General features: G+C 36.8%; 1 protein-coding gene across 2 annotated transcripts in view; it reads left to right on the plus strand.

Annotated features, from left to right (window-relative positions):
- Positions 1 to 16,278, plus strand: part of LOC137631020 (uncharacterized) — a 326,574-nt gene that overhangs the window by 309,249 nt on the left and 1,047 nt on the right. For both annotated transcript variants that reach the window (XM_068362569.1, XM_068362570.1), the window contains exon 7: positions 9,336 to 16,278. This exon is cut by the window's right edge and continues 1,047 nt beyond it. In XM_068362569.1, the coding sequence (XP_068218670.1) occupies positions 9,336 to 11,828 (2,493 nt within the window). In that variant the 3' untranslated portion in view covers positions 11,829 to 16,278. The remainder of the gene's footprint in view (positions 1 to 9,335) is intronic.

Below are 16,278 nucleotides of genomic sequence, written 5' to 3' on the forward strand. Positions count from 1 at the left end.
ACCTGCAACCTTCAAAATACTAGGCCAATCTAACTTCAAATACTGTAGCCAATCTAAACCTAGCAGAGTTTGTCCATTACCTTTTACTACTGTTAATGGCATTCTCTCTAATTTCTGTTCTTTGTACTGTACTTCTACGTTCGAAACACCTATTACCTGAATATCAAAACCATTATAACTTTTCAAAACTCTATTTGTACCTTCTAATAACAAATTAGGAATGCCTTTAGCCATTTTCTCAGACATAATTGATACATCGGCTGCTGTGTCAACTTGCATCAAAATTGGTTTACCATTTATGATTACTTCTACCATGATATGTTTCTTTGCACCTTTATTGACTGAATTTATGTGAAACGCAAAATCAGTCTCTGAACTAACCTGATTATCATGAACATTTTCCTCATTATTCTCTTGACCCATAGTATCAACTGTAGCATTTATTTTCTTTGCGTACTGTTTAGGAAATCTACAAGCAGTTGCAAAATGACCTAGCTTTCTGCAATTCTGGCATGTCTGTCCAGTAGCAGGGCATTTCCTTGCTTCGTATGCAAGATGATCAGTTTTACCACACCTAAAACACTTGGGTTTTTCCTGTTGTTTCTGTGTATAAGCCTGATTCTGATATTTATGAACATTAGTGTTAGGCACTTTTCTATGACTAGGCTTTGTCATATTCCTTCTCTGATTCTCATTGGTTTTCCACTTAGAACCTACTGTATTAATTTTAGAATTTTCCATTCTATTGCTTGTAGAACTACCTATTATGTGACTTTGCCTATTTGATGTTTCTAAAGCTCTGCCTGTTATCAATACCTTTTCTAATGTTAAATCTTTATCTTGCAATAATTTCTTTCTTAGCTCTTCTGATGTGCAATGTGCAATTACTTGATCTATGATAACATTCTCTAACTCTAGAAATTCACATGAAACAGCTAAATTCTTTAGTCTAGTCACAAATGCATCTAAACTTTCATTTTCTTTCTGATAAGCTTGCGCTGAAAACTGGTATCTTTCAAAAAATTTATTGACTTGAGGAGCAAAATATGTGGTAAGAGCCTTAATTGCAGCTTCACTTGTGTCATCTGTAGGCTGCAAAGTCTTAAACACTTCCCGAACTTCCCTACCTGCTGTATGAAGTAATAATGCCTTCTTTTGTGCATCCTTCATGTTCCCTAATGCTTCTAAATAAATCTTAAATTCCTCACACCACTGTTGCCATCGTGTTGCAACAGAATTAGGCTCAGCAGTGACGCTGAAAGCTTGAGGTGCTTCGATGTTAAAAGGCATTTTGTTTGCTTACCTTGTGGTAGGTTAAGTTGCAGTCACAAGTATACTTCCTACCTACCCAACTTAAAATTTCACCCTTTTGTGTATTTGATGAAATTCCTATTCTGCTGCTGGTAAAATCTTCATTGGGCGATTTTACTCTTGATTTCCAATGTAAGAAGACCTTCTCTTGTGCTGGCCGTCTTTGTACAAAGGCTCCAATGCTTCTCCCTGCTTGCTTCTCCCTGCTTGTCCGTCGTCCTCAAACGTCGGTCGCCAAAATATGATGTTTGTAGGATTAGGTAGGAAGTTCTATTAACCATAATAATTACCTGGAACATAGATGAACAATCGTTAGTAATTATTTCTCAGCTGATCCCATCCTCGTCGCCAAAATATGATGTTTGTAGGATTAGGTAGGAAGTTCTATTAACCATAATAATTACCTGGAACATAGATGAACAATCGTTAGTAATTATTTCTCAGCTGATCCCATCTCGTCGATATCTGCTTGATGGATAATAATACGTTGGTATTAATAAAATACGTCTTTAATGTATAAAAGACTACATTATGAACTTCACTTTGTGACAGCTGACTCTCAAGTGTATATAGAGCGTCTTACACAAATCTCACAAACCAAAACATTGCTAAACAAAAGAGCATCGCTCTGAAAAGACTTAAATCCTACTCCAGCATAAATCATAAAGAATCACATCTTATCTGAGGTAACCAACAAATGTTTGAATCCTAATACCAAAACAAATCATTACTCTTATGATCAAAGCATAACATGTCTTATTCATGCAATATGATGCAATGTTGTGCAATACCTGAAACACTTGAAATAACATAGTACATCGTTACAATAATACATAACAATTTGGTCAGTTCCAAGGAACAGACTTCGCGCATCCCAGAAGGGATTCTTGATCTTCCTGGCGAGATCATGACCCAGGATCCAGACCTGGTTCTAGAACTAGTACTGGGAATAGCCCCTCTTATTCTCGATCTTCTCTAAGGGAGCGTACGTGAGACATATTTGTAGTCTTTACCCTACCCTACAACAGTGTTGTTGCTCTCCCTAAGGTGAGATATATCATTACACTACATCTTGAACGTATGTGCGCATTTATATGCACCCTTTTGATATAAGCCGTGCTCCTTTAAAGCATTTGCCTTCTCAGGCTGTCAGAGGATAGCTAATGAAGTGCACCAGGGCATAAATTCACAGACATACAACCTTTATTGGATGCTTTATGAACAAAGGGAAACTTCTGTACAAGTGTTTGTTTGTACCTTAAGTTCCGTCAGTCTCTAACACGTAGTCAATCAGCTGTCTTGTTCACACTGCCGGTCAGAATAGAACTAGCTGCTGCCTTTCCTTTTCTCCTTTAGCACAATTAGTCTTTTAAGACCGATCGATAGGAGTTTTATTCAAGTTACTAACCGTTTCTCTCGCATGGTAGAGATAGTGTTGGTCAATCTTTCTCCGAGGACCAAGAAAGAGACTGCAACATGGCATGCTATTTTGCTTTCTCCTCTGCTGTTTGCGATCGTTATCATCCGTTGGAACGACATCAATTGTGAGCATCTTTAGAATGTTTGTCTTGAGCATCTATTGGAACATTACCACTTTTGCTCATGATCACAGATGTGTTGTTGATCTTGTGCTCTTAAGGGGACCGTCCGCCATGTCCGCCATTTTTTTTTCTAATGATCCAAATTACACAATTTCTATATGTTTTAGACATATATAATACCTTCATCATATAAAAATTTCAAGTCATTTGATCAAAAACTTTTGGATTTATTAGCAAAAATCATGATTTAAAAAAATTATTTAGGTACATTTTTCCCCACTACTATAATACCAATTGTATTGAAACTTGTACCACAAAAACTACTCTAACAACCGAACAATTCCGTCAGACAGAATTTTGATTTTCCTTTGTTTTTTTTTTAATGAATTTTTATTTTTTTTTTCCTCGTCTAGACGGAAAATAATCGTGAAAAAAAATGTAAAAAGAAAATCAAAATTTTGTCTGACAGAATTGTGGGATTTTTATTCTTCTTTTCAACGATATCTTTCTCTCTAATATCGAACAACAAATAAGTGAGAAAAATGTACCTAAGTGGGAATAAGTATGTTTTTGAGTTATGAGCTCCCAAAGATTTGCAGCAAACTTTCGCTTCTTTTCTAAAAGAAATCTAGATAATATTATTATGATAACTTTTATTGTTTATTCCTACATAAATGCACCCTAAAGGAGGTATTTGAACCCTCAGTTTACTATTCCTATGTTATGAGTTGCCAGCGATCTCTAATTGTTGCCAGTGTTTTAGTTAGCAGGTTTCAGCTTTGTACTCTTATCCATGTTTCCCTCTTTCTTGGTTCTTTTTTCTTGTTCTCCACTTACTTTTTGTTCTTTCTATCACCTTATGTAACATTGGCATTGCTATAAAATTCCAGAGGACGTTGTGAAAGCACAATCAACATACGAACTTCAAGTAAATAAACACATGGCATTATAATTTCTATATGTCTTTGGAAACTTTGCTGATGTTTTCGTAGCTGGTAGTTTTCATTCACCTACCCTCTACCAATGCCTTTCATTTCTGCCAGAAGTACGAGATTTCAAAACAGAGAGAGAGAGAGAGAGAGAGAGAGAGAGAGAGAGAGAGAGAGAGAGAGTGAGTGAGTGAGTGAGTGAGTGAGTGAGTGAGTGAGTGAGTGAGTGAGTGAGTGAGTGAGTGAGTGAGTGCGCATCTGTCAAACTCAGTCATACAGACGACGCCATAAGGATGACGTCATCATTTAAAGACCGCTATATCTTCATTGTTTGGAAAAATGATTGACTATTTGTTCTTTCTATAACCTTGGGCAACATTGGCCTTGCTATAATGTTCCCGAGGGCGTTGTGGAAACACAATGTACATACGAACTTCAAGTAAACAAACGCATACATTATAACTTCTATACATCTTTGGCAACTTTGGCTTCTGTTATTGTAGGAGTAGATTTCGTTCATCTACACTCTACCAATGCCTTCCATTTCTGCCAGATGTACGATAGCTCGAAATATAAGTGAAAAATCGCTATAGATATGCAAAATTAACACACAAAGACGATTTTGTCAAACTCAGTCATGCAGACGACACAGTAAGGATGACGTCATCATTTAAAAACCTCTATATCTTCGTTATTTGTAAAAATAATTGCCTGAAACTTCTGGAGAGTATGTACGACATGTTTACGCATACATAGAAGCAATAAAACGATTTTCGATTTCTGAAAGTTACGTCAATACCCCATGGCGGACAGTCCCCTTAAAGTAGCTCCATCTCATCAGTTTGCATTTCCATTAGTGTGATACTAGGCATGATGATAGGTGTTTGCGTGCTCTTAAGAGAACGCTATTACGGTACGTTCAGAATCCAAGCCGCAACCTTAACTGCTCATCTTGTGATTGATCGCCCATCCTCTCGCCTACTCGCGATTGATAGCACTCTCTCTTACCTGCTCACAATCAATTGCTCACCATCTTAACTTGCTTTCTAGAGCACTGCTCTATTGGAGTACCTATACTAGTGCTCTAAATTTTTGGTATTAGCAGGCAATGTGCCTATCTAGAGCAGTCACATGCTTGTGCTCCTCCATCTATTGCATGTAACCTCCCTCACCAGTCAACTTGCGAGCTTTGGCTCTTGTTGCGTTCTCCCCTTTATTCCCATAGATACATGGGACAGTTAATAAAGACACCAAGTATGTGCTCCTTCAGCACATCCCAAGGTCTAGCTGAAAGCAAGGAAAGTGATGGCTCCCCAGACTACTTCAGCAAACTGTGTGTACTAATTCAAAGTTCTTTGATTTGGTCTCTTAACAGCTCTAAGTTTTGTGTATCCCAAGATAATTATACAGGTAGTTGGAACAGGAACTTCCTACTACCTAAGGATGAGTCTCTTATGTAAAGGACGAAGATTTGTAATAGTGTAGGAACAAATTTGGAAGCAATTTGAATTTTTCCTAACTGTACAAACCAGAGTCTTTACTCTAACTTTCCCGCCATCACCTACCTTCTAGAAGTCCCGACTGCAATCAGTGTGACGGCTCAGTAAGCAAAGAGGGGATGGTGTGGACCTTCCCCACTCCCAACTTAGTAACTACCAGCAACCGGATTACACCTTGTTATAAATTTTAACTGCCGAGTACTACAGCTTTGCTGATATCTATCCTATGTAAAGGACTCGGCTTTGTATGCTTATGAAAAATCAAATTTATATGTACTGTACATCGTAAGTCATTTGATACCGGCTTTAATGAAAAACTTTATAAAGCTTTTTATACAACATTCAGTCAAAGAAATCGTGAATAACTTTTACAGATATACTACGCAAGAAAAACTATGTGAAAAGCCTTTTGACTTATGCAATGAATGCTTGCTGTTGATCCTGAAAGGAATTTGAATAGACGTAGGGGAAGGATACAGAAACTGAATTTAGACAATCTATGATACTCAGGAAGGGAGAGAGATTTTATAAGTTTGCTGTAACCCATATATAAATAGAAATTAAAGGATTAGTATTGCTTACTAAAGTACTTAATCTGTCTACTAAGCTGGTCAGAGTGGTCATTCATTTCTCCACACAACATTTTTGCCAAGGTAATAGCACCAAAATATTTTTCTCTTTGACCACATTCTAGTGAAAGATGTATCTCAGCTGCTACCATTGATTGGTTTTATGTTAGCCTGGTTGTTACTTTATTTAATACTAGATTGAAGAAATGTTGCCATCACACATACACACCCAGTGAGCCGGATAAATTGAGGTTAATCTTTACCATACCATCTTAAATTCTTATAATGGAAATTTTTTGGATACTGATTTCAAAGGCAGAAAAGGATTTGAGCACCATTTGTTTAAATGTGTAAGTGAATTCTTAAATGATATAATTCTTTTCTTTTCCTTTTGCTATATTTTTTGAAGAATTTATTTACCTTTAGATTGAAGTATACATTGTACATTAGGTGTTTGTATGACACTGCATTTTTAAACTTAACAGTAATGCAGTGGTAGAATTGTATGATATTTAGGATTTGATAATGTTGCTTGATAAGTATCATAACTTTATTAGGTTTCAATTACTATACACATATACTAGATTTTATCAAAATAGAGATGTATTGCAAAAGTTTAAATTTTTTCATGTTCATATTGTTTCTCTTTCAAAGCCTGGTTTATATAGTCATTTGTTCCAAAACTGAAAATTTCCTGTTTTCTTTCTTTTCAGTAAGCCTAGGCCTCTAGTAGTACAGTAATGAGACACTTCAGTGGTTAATGAAAATAACCTCTTCATGTGTACCCAATAGATCCTTTGTTTTTCTTGTCGACCTTGTGCTGTAGGTTGACGCACTGTTTACCTCCTGCAGATTGTGTTATTTAGGTTATTAGTGTTCAAAAGGGATGTCTTCTCTTAGATGATTACCTCCTGTGTAAATTATTCAAGGGAGTTATTTCTGGGCGATCATGGTCTGCTTTTTTTCTTTGTATCTTGTGCCAGGAATAATATTGTAATTAGATAGTCATTTTATGGAATGTAAAAAAAAACTTTCAGTTTCTCTAATGAGGAGATAATGTTCAGATGGTAGCTAGCCAGAACGTGTTACAGAGTTTAGAGATAATTCCAAGGTAGATTATAGGGGTGATGACAATGATAATGCTACTCAAGCTATTGATAATGCTCTCAGGCTTCATAAGCTCTTTTGATCTCAGCCTAGTCTCTCGTCAGGCAGGGACAGAGTGGAATGATGAGAAGAAAAAATTCACTTTTGTTATTTTCTTTGATGTCGGCTAACTCCCAAAATTGGGGAAGTGCCATGGTAAATAGTTAGATAAAAGCCAGCAAGTAAGTCATCAGGCAAAAACAATTCTAGCCTAACCTTCCCAGTTTTAAATCCTAGTCTAACTCAAGTTTTTCCCGATGGTTTCAGTGTACCAGTCGATAAGGGATCCGATGGTGCATAGCGCATTGTAAGTCAATCGCTTCCCAACGAGCCTCACATTCTCAAATAACTTTAGATCCTTCTACTATGAAACCCTGGCATTTCCATGGTTCATACTCCTCTTTATGACCACATCATTCTGAGGAAGAAGACCAAGCTGGCAGCCTGGATTCTGATATTTCTGTACTCGCTGAAGTAAGCAGTTTTGAGCAATCACTATATTCTTACATAAATGGTGTGCTATGGTTCATGTGAAACAGTTTATCTATATTAGATAAATCTCTTGAAGTCCTGATGAAAGCTGATTGCTTCATGATGTTTGGGATGGAAGTGGACATCTAGGCATAGATTTATGCCTAGTTTTCACCAGTGGTGTGGATATAGATACTAGTGCCTCAACTGGTGAAGTGAGGTCCTTCCGTAGTACAGGCACAAAGTAAAAAAAGGAAAATCATATTATTAACTTTATAGAGGATTCATCTGGCCAGGAATTTAAAGATGAAGATAATACTGAAGAAGCAGTATATTAACCCTTCTACCCCCAATGGACGTACAGTACTGGTACGTTTCACAAAATTCATCCCTTAACCCCCATGGACGTACCGGTACATCCTTGCAAAAAACTGCTATTTGCACTTTTTTTGCATATTTTTGATAACTTTATGAGAAACTTCAGGCATTTTCCATAATAATGAGACCAACCTGACCTCTCTATGACGAAAATTGAGGCTGTCAGCGCAATCTAAAAAAGAAATATTGCAAAACGTGCTTGAAAAAGAAAAACGCCTGGGGGATTAAGGGTTGGAAAGTTCCAAATAGCATTGGAGGTAAAAGGGTTAATCTTATTTTGGATTATCTAAATTATTTAGACAACTATTTTTATTGGTTTCCGAGGCAGCAGCAGCCTTTGTAAGTTAGGTGGTCATGTGCAGGAAACGTTCCTCTATGGTTGGAATGGTGTCTAATGCACCGAATACTCCTTTAATTTCTTCCCCTATTTTGTGTCCTGTACAGTATCAATAGAATCTATAAGATGACGGCACAAGTGAATACCAGAACACAGTGATGTTTTTAGGTCCCTTTCTCAAAAGTAATTATAGTTTTTCCAAGATATTTTTGTAACCTGTAGACCATTAAGATTTTGTTTTAGCAGACTTTCCTGCTGAAATGTCAACAGGACTTATAGAACTTATGGGCGAATTCTGTCCAAAAAGGGTGTGCCTTTCTTATTAAAAGTTGGGTCAGAGAGGCTCACGATGAATTGGATCCAAGTCAGATGAAAGGCTTGAAGTTTAGAGTTCATGATATTAGAATTGCTGCTACCTTTCTCAATTTTTGCATAAATCCTTCTTTGGAAAGAGTCCTAGTTTTTGCTAAGCATTATCTTTAAGAAACTTAGTGTTCTTATCAATGTTTCTGGGCTTAGGTGATGGGCTTTAAATGAGAATGTTTTGTTAATTGTGTAAATTTGAATAATATAGGATTTATTGATCTTTATGTAATAGAAATACTTTTGATTGTGAGGCTATTTTTTGAAACACAATCTGGAGACTGAGTTATAACAAACTTGGAAGATTATTTTTAACTCTGGTACTAGACAAGAAGGGGAGTCCAAGGTGCTGGATGATTTTATTAATCTAGGAATTTAAATTCTCTACCTTTCCTTCACTGACTTCTCAACATCAGAGGAGGTTCCATAGAAATAAAATTTTTTTTAATGAGATTTACTATTTCTATAGTCCTTATGTTTATATAGCCTACAGTATTTGTCTACCTGCCTTGCGACTGACTAGTGATTTGAAGAGGATAGGTAATAACTTTTGACTTTGAGAATGAAAAACAAAGCATCTTTGGCAAGCGTAAGGCAAGATTATTGCCTTTAACCTCTAAATCATCTCAATACTGTACTGTACTAGAGGCTCAAGCCAATTGAAAGAAAAAAAAAATTAATAAACAGGAAATTTTAGTGTAAGGGTAATCTTCAATCTAAGCCATGTCAAACGAATGAACATCAGGTAAGTATTAAAATGAAATATTTTAATAATGGATTTCTTTTTTCAGGAGCAGCAGCCTGCCGTGACTAAATGTGCTAACGATCGACCTAAATCCCGTCGGCGTAGTGCAGCTTCACGGAATCCTTCTGGTGAAACACTAACAAATGGATCAGTCGGCAGTGCTGCAAGCAATGCAAACAACAAAAATACTGTAGGAGTAAATCATTCGAGTGGTTCCAGCTTACCGTCTTCTGTGAGCGCCACTACAACAGCTTCTAACGGCAACTGTGATAGCTTAACATCAGAGCTTCCCAATGGTGCTACCATTAATGACATCACTGGTGGGGAAAGCAATAATATTGTTGGTTTAATGTCCATTAAACAGGAGCAGCCTTTCAAGCAAGAGCAGGCATTAGAATTTCTTGATAGTTTTTGTGAAGAAAAGTCAATTTCGGATGGTAAAAATAATACGTATAATAGTAATTTGATAACTACTGTAGGCCATTCCCATCCTTCTGGTAGAAAAGTTTTGAATACCAATATAAAGAATAATTTTAATTCTGAATGTAATAAGCCCTCTGCCAATAAGGGACCTATTTCCAAACCTAGCCCTTCCAAGAAATCGTTTTTGATCATGCCATCTCCAGGATCAAAAACTACTTCACCCAAATCCCGTTTCAAAGCTATACAGCCCAAGGTTTCTGAAGGTTTTCAAGGTTTAGTTTCTGGTCAGTGGTCAGATGTTGTGGGAGGGAATTCGGAAGACAATGTTAATTTAAGAGCCGAGGTAAGTTTGGGAGTTACGGGTGTTGGTGATTTGGTAACTTCTCAGCAACCTGTTTCTAAAGAAACATATCTGTTGCCCAATAATAATGTTGCTAATAGTCATGAAGCAGATGATGAACTCATGCAGTATGTCAGTAAGCAAGCAACAGTTGATATGGATGATGCACAAAAATCAAGTCAGCTCTCAGAGTTACGGAAATTACTCCAGAGAAACTTACCTTCAAATAATGTAGGAAATACAAGATCTCATCTTACAGATTCAGATATGGTAGATCAAGAATCCACTGGTGCTGGAGGTATGAGAAGGCGTGTTAGCTTCCAACCCTCCATTGATGGAGGTGATATGTTAAATCCACTTATGGGCGGTCAAACTGTTGGTTCGGTCCCTCCAAGCCCTAATACTCGTAGAACTCAGTTTAACTTTACACCAATAGGTAACAGTTTAGATCAAGTGCAGGGTATGTCTCAGTGTTCAAGTACTAATGCAAGCCCATTTATGTCCCCTCGAAACACCCCATTACCCAGGTCTAGGCATAACTCTGGTCAAACCAGCTCAACTTATGTAACCCCACGTAGCACACCTTTCACTCCTGACCAACCTGTTTATCCCGTTGCCTCAGAATGTAGTACCCCTTTCATGTCACCAATTGCAACACCCATGTATCCAAGATCAAGGCACAACTCTAGCCAGAACCTGCGGACACCTTATACACCCACTTGTCGGTCTAGGCATTCATCTGGTGCCCCAACATTCAGGCATGCTCCATATACTGATGATCTTTCTAGTAGGCGGGGTGGTAAATTCCGCTCTAGGCATTCCTCTGGGAGTGTGCCCCCATCCCCATCCTCAGCTCCTCTTTCTCCATTAGTGCAGGATCTACCAGGACATCCACCTCAAGATTCAGTAAGTCTTCAGCTTCCCTCAATGCTGCACAACATGCTCAAAAATAAGCAGCCAGTGACTGGATATAGTGATCTTCGCCGTCGTCATATGTCTGCAGGTCCTACAATACATTACCAATCACAGCCCCCAACCTTCCAACAGGATCCATTATCACAGGAAATTTCAAATGTTTTAACAAATCCACAAGCAGGTCCCAGTAATATTCTTCAGGGCAGTTCTAATCGGCCCCAGTCAGTTCCGTTACTCCAAATGCTCAATATGCCGTGTAATCCTGAATCATTTCCCAAGTCTCATCCTAACACCCCTGTAGTGAATCAACAATTTTCATTTTCAGATTGTTGCGCATCACAGCCATCTTCATATGCCCCTACTCCTGTGCCTAGTGAATATAGTGATTTTATTGAGAGTTATAATTTGGATATTGACCCTATGCTGGATGGTGGCTTGCCTACTGAAAGTGGAGGAGCCTCCGTTGGATTAGAGTCAGTGGACCCTATCACATTACCTGGGAGTCATTCATCTGACCTTTCAACTCTTTCAGACCCTTTGCAAGTTCCTCCCAATGTTAACCCATTTTCAAATGATTACCAGACAGATTGTATTAGTTCAAGGCAGTTTGACAATTCTAGAAATGATATTCTCGGAGGCAATAGTTGCTGTTTGGATAACACAATTAACCAACAAAACACAAATACTAATACATCAGAAATATTGATTGGGACATCATCTATGCTTACTTTAAATGCTCTTAATCGTTCTGGACATGAAAGCGGAACTGGTGGCTTGGAAGAGGACTTCCAACCTACTCTGGCAGATCTAGGTGACCAAGAAGTTTTCAACTCGCTTGTATTGGATGTTAACAAAGACTGACATCAGCCTGCCACTTGGGCTAAATATCTTACGTAATGCTTACAGTAATCATACATGCAGTCAAGTGCAAACTCCAAGCATGAGAGAAAATGGAAAGTTTGTTTATAAACCATCTTCATGGATATTGTATAGAACACCACACAAGAATTTTTACTGTTTGGTGAATGCACAAGCACATCATTGTCTCTTTAATGGGCTTACACACATTATACAGTACACATTTCGTCATTTGCAAAGTGGACACGTACCTGAACCTTGAGGTTCCATTGCAATCCATTTTGTTTGCAATCTTTAGAAAGAGAGATCATATCTACAGAGTTCCTCATAAGGTATTTATGTCACTAAAGTTCAACCGCACACGGAGACATGCAATATGATGTAAAACTAGTTATAGTAGTACCTCGGTTTACGATTTTAATTTTTTTGGGTTGTAGCGAGCTCACAACCTAAAGTAATTTTTCCCCATAAGAAAGGAAATTCACTCGATACGTTCCACACATCCATAGATACAATATGCAATCATTTATAAAGGTTTTGCAATAGTAATTACAGTAAGATTTATAAACCCTTAATGTCAGAAATTAATAAGAAATAATAATTCACCATAGAAAAAAGAAATATTGACTAATTAACTTGCACATTACTTTTGAGGAGAATTGTGGCTTGTGTGAGAGAGAATATAGGGGGAGGAGGAAGAGATGGTTACTGCTTGGAGGGAGAATCTCCCTCTATGGGGACTTTAGGTAAAACACTATTAGTTCTATCTTGAACGATATTCATTATCACTCACTGAATCACTTAATTTATACTTCCTGGATTTTTTTGTTCTTTTACAATCTTATATTCAACTTTCATAATTAACCTATCTATAGAAGACTGCTTTTGCCTTTTCTTTGAAATGGCATGAAAATGAGACATCACATTGTCAGTAAATAGATAACCTTATCTGGGTGAACACTGCGTGGATATGGACGCTGCGTGACTGATTTCTGCGTATCACTTACTGGTCTCGTTAGTACTTGTCCATGAAAAATGTCCATACTGAGCAAAATGTTTCGCTAGCCGACTGACACAATGCTCATGTTTAGAGTTGCTCGTAACCCAAGGTGCTACTGTACTAGTTTTTTATATCTAATAATGGAGTGAATGGTCAGGTAGAATGTGTCGTCACTCGAGTGTAATTCCCTGAATAATTGAAGGTAGCCTTGGCCTGTAACTGAGAGATATGGGATCAAGGGACATGCCAGGTTCATTCTCTCTTACTCTCTTTTATTAATAGGTGTTCCCAGTTTAGTTGCATAGGGTGTGTTATCCCAAACAAAAGTGATCTCATCAGTTGTAGTTTAAACTACTCAGTGGATTTGTTTATAAGTGGGTAGAGATTTTGCTCATGATTCTATGAACAGTGTTTAGCTTGTGCAAAAGAGCGTTATTTGAAAATTTTGGTAATATACAAATTGAAATATATTTTTGCATCAGAGTGAATTCACGTAATTACCAATGATAAAATTACAAACGTATCAAAGTATGAGCTATTTTTTCTTCTTTTAGTCTTTTTAAAGGGGGTTGTAGATATGTACAAAGCAGGCAAGATTTTTTTCCAGATAAGTTTTCAGAGTAGTTAGGCTGTGGTATAAAGAGTGATGTGGTTTAGTTTATTGTAAATAATTATGCTGTGTTATTGTTGTAAAATATTTTCAAAGTGAATTCTCCATTTGATTCAAATGCCTGGACATCATTCTAGTTATTTTGTCCTTTTCTTTGGAATAGGTTTTACTAAGTAGGAGAAATGAAAACAAAATACTGTACCAGGTAAATTTAAGACAAAATTTTTACCTTTTAATGATTATTTATTTTTTTATATCAAACAGATTCTTTGTTGAGTAATACTGAAGTTAAATCTGAAAGAACTAGTGGATTTTAAAGTTCAAATGTTCTAAACATTTGTTTTGATTAATTTTGGCCCTTTTACATAATTTTATGTTTGGCTCCCTGTTAGGATGAAGTGCTTGACAGGTGAGTATTGTATAAAATGCATATAAAATGGGGTTTATACTGTGCAGGTGAAGAGCAGAGTGAAGATTACATTATGTAGTTGATGTTTATTGATATTTTAAGAATATCTTTATAAAAGTCAGTTTCTTTTACACGACTTGCAGGAATTTTCTGATCAGTCATCCTAACTTTCTTTCTTATCTAATACTTACCCATTTCAATCTCAATGCCAACTTGTTTCCACTTCTAAGCAGTGAAAAGCGAAGAGCTTTTGCCCACTGCTGCTTGATGTTCGATTGTCATGTAATCAGTGTCCAAATGGCCTATGTTTGTCAACGAGTCCTGCATTTTTATTTGAGGGTGAATTCAACTGCAGGGTAAATCAGTCAAGGGCTTTATGTACTGCATATATATGAAAACAATGTCACTATTTTAATTGTACTGTACAGTACTTTTAAGATTGTCATGAATCATGATTGATTGTTACCAAGATATTTCTTAAGGTACAACATTAAAGATTTAACTGATAATTAGTATAGCATATTGATTATATTTAAAATTGGAAATTGTGTATATTGAAAATGAATATACCTAAATTATAATGGCAAAACAGAAAGTAACGGCCGATTACTATCTAGACTAAGATTGAAAATTGTGTGTTGCAAAGGAATATACCTAAAATGTAATGGCAAACAGAAAGTAGGGAATGATTACTTTCCAATCTTTTATATTTAATCTTTGGATTCTAATACAATTTCAGTAGCATGCATTTCATAATGAGGGTGAAAGTATCTTCAGTTGTACTGCAACTCACATTCTGAATTGTCATTGGAAACCTAGAAGATAATGTAAAGTTAAAACCAGGATATTTTGATAAATTGTGTTTTTCTTAAAGTTCAGGATTATATTTTATTTACAGATACAAACTGTAGTTTCAACTGATTTAGGGTTTGTGGTGGCCTATTGGAAACGTCCCTGCCTGGTGACCGCCAGACTGGATTTCTAGTCCCACTCAAACTCGTTAGTTTCTTTAGTGTCTGCATCCTCACCATCCGTGTGAGCTAAGGATGGGGCGTTTTGGGGGAGTCTATAGGGGTACCTGCTGAATCATCAGCAGCCATTGCATGGCACTCCTTGGTCCTAGCTTGGATGCTGATATGGTAGGTCTAGGGCATTGTCCTGCTTGCTAGGTCAATGTCACTATCCCTTGCCCCTGCCATTCATGAGTGGCCTTTACACAAACCTTTGAAAAATTGCAAGAACAAAGTGAGAAGGTTGGTCGTCAATTATTTGAGAGCTTTTATTAGCTACTGTATTGTTGTTACCAGATGTCCTGGAATTGGATACCAGTGACAAATTTTTTAAGTAACGTGCACAATATTTTGGGCTGTTAAAGTCTCAGAATAGTTCATATGTGCATTCTTTCATCCTTTCATAGTTGAGCTTTGGTATAATTTGTATCCCCTTTTTCTCAAAATGATGTTAGCGTATTTTTAAATGAAAGGAAAATACAGTTATCATCTTGGGATTCTTTGTACTACTGGTTCCTTCCATTTTTAATTAGGTGGACAAACTATGTCAAATACAGTTGACTTTTTGTATATTTGCTAATTTACCGGGGTCTCAAGTGTTGATCCTCTTGTTCTTAGTAGTATTTGTTTGATTTCAAGGAGCACTTGTCAGCAACCTTTTTTCCATTCTTCAGTAGTCTTTTTTCCATTCTTCAGTAATCTTTTTTCCATTCTTCAGTAATCTTAATTTTGATGTACCGGGTATGTTTTTTTTTAAATTAGCTTTGTTTTTAACTAGTACTTGTCATCAAATAGAAAGAAGTGGTTCAAAAGTGACTATCCAGACAGTTGACTTTGTGTCTAGTGTGGAGATTTACTTGGATGAATACCAACCAATGGTCCTGATGAGATCGGCATGGTCTCTAGCTTGGAGATCAATGCGATAACTGGCCTGGATAGTTAGCTGGAGATTATTGAAATAACTGAGCCTGGGTTGACTTGAGCTAAGAAAGAAGTCGTGGACTTGCAAGTTCATCTCTTAGACTTAGGAGATGGTTGGACCTGCAAATTGTAGCCACTCTATTGTGAGGAGAATCCAGCCTACTGAAACTTCTCTTTTGGTATCAGTTCAACCCATGTTTGTTAAAAAGATATGCAACCTCTACACACTACATTTAGAACTAGCAGCAATTTGAAATTTTCAAATTTCAGTTGATTGTTAAAGAAAATTGTGGAGTATTCCTATGAAGGAATCAGGTTAAATTCTTCAAGATTTATCAATTCATTGCTATAAAGTTTTATAAAACTTATGGGATGGAATTAAATAATTGTATTCCTTTTTACAAAAAGGAGAATTTTGTTGGCAGTTTGATTGATTTACAACTGCAGTATATAACTAATTTGAAGCAGTCATCTTATAAATGTAAAGATTGCACTGTTAAAAA

Source organism: Palaemon carinicauda, chromosome 39, assembly GCF_036898095.1.
Source record: "Palaemon carinicauda isolate YSFRI2023 chromosome 39, ASM3689809v2, whole genome shotgun sequence".
NCBI classification, from domain to species: Eukaryota; Metazoa; Arthropoda; class Malacostraca; order Decapoda; family Palaemonidae; genus Palaemon; species Palaemon carinicauda.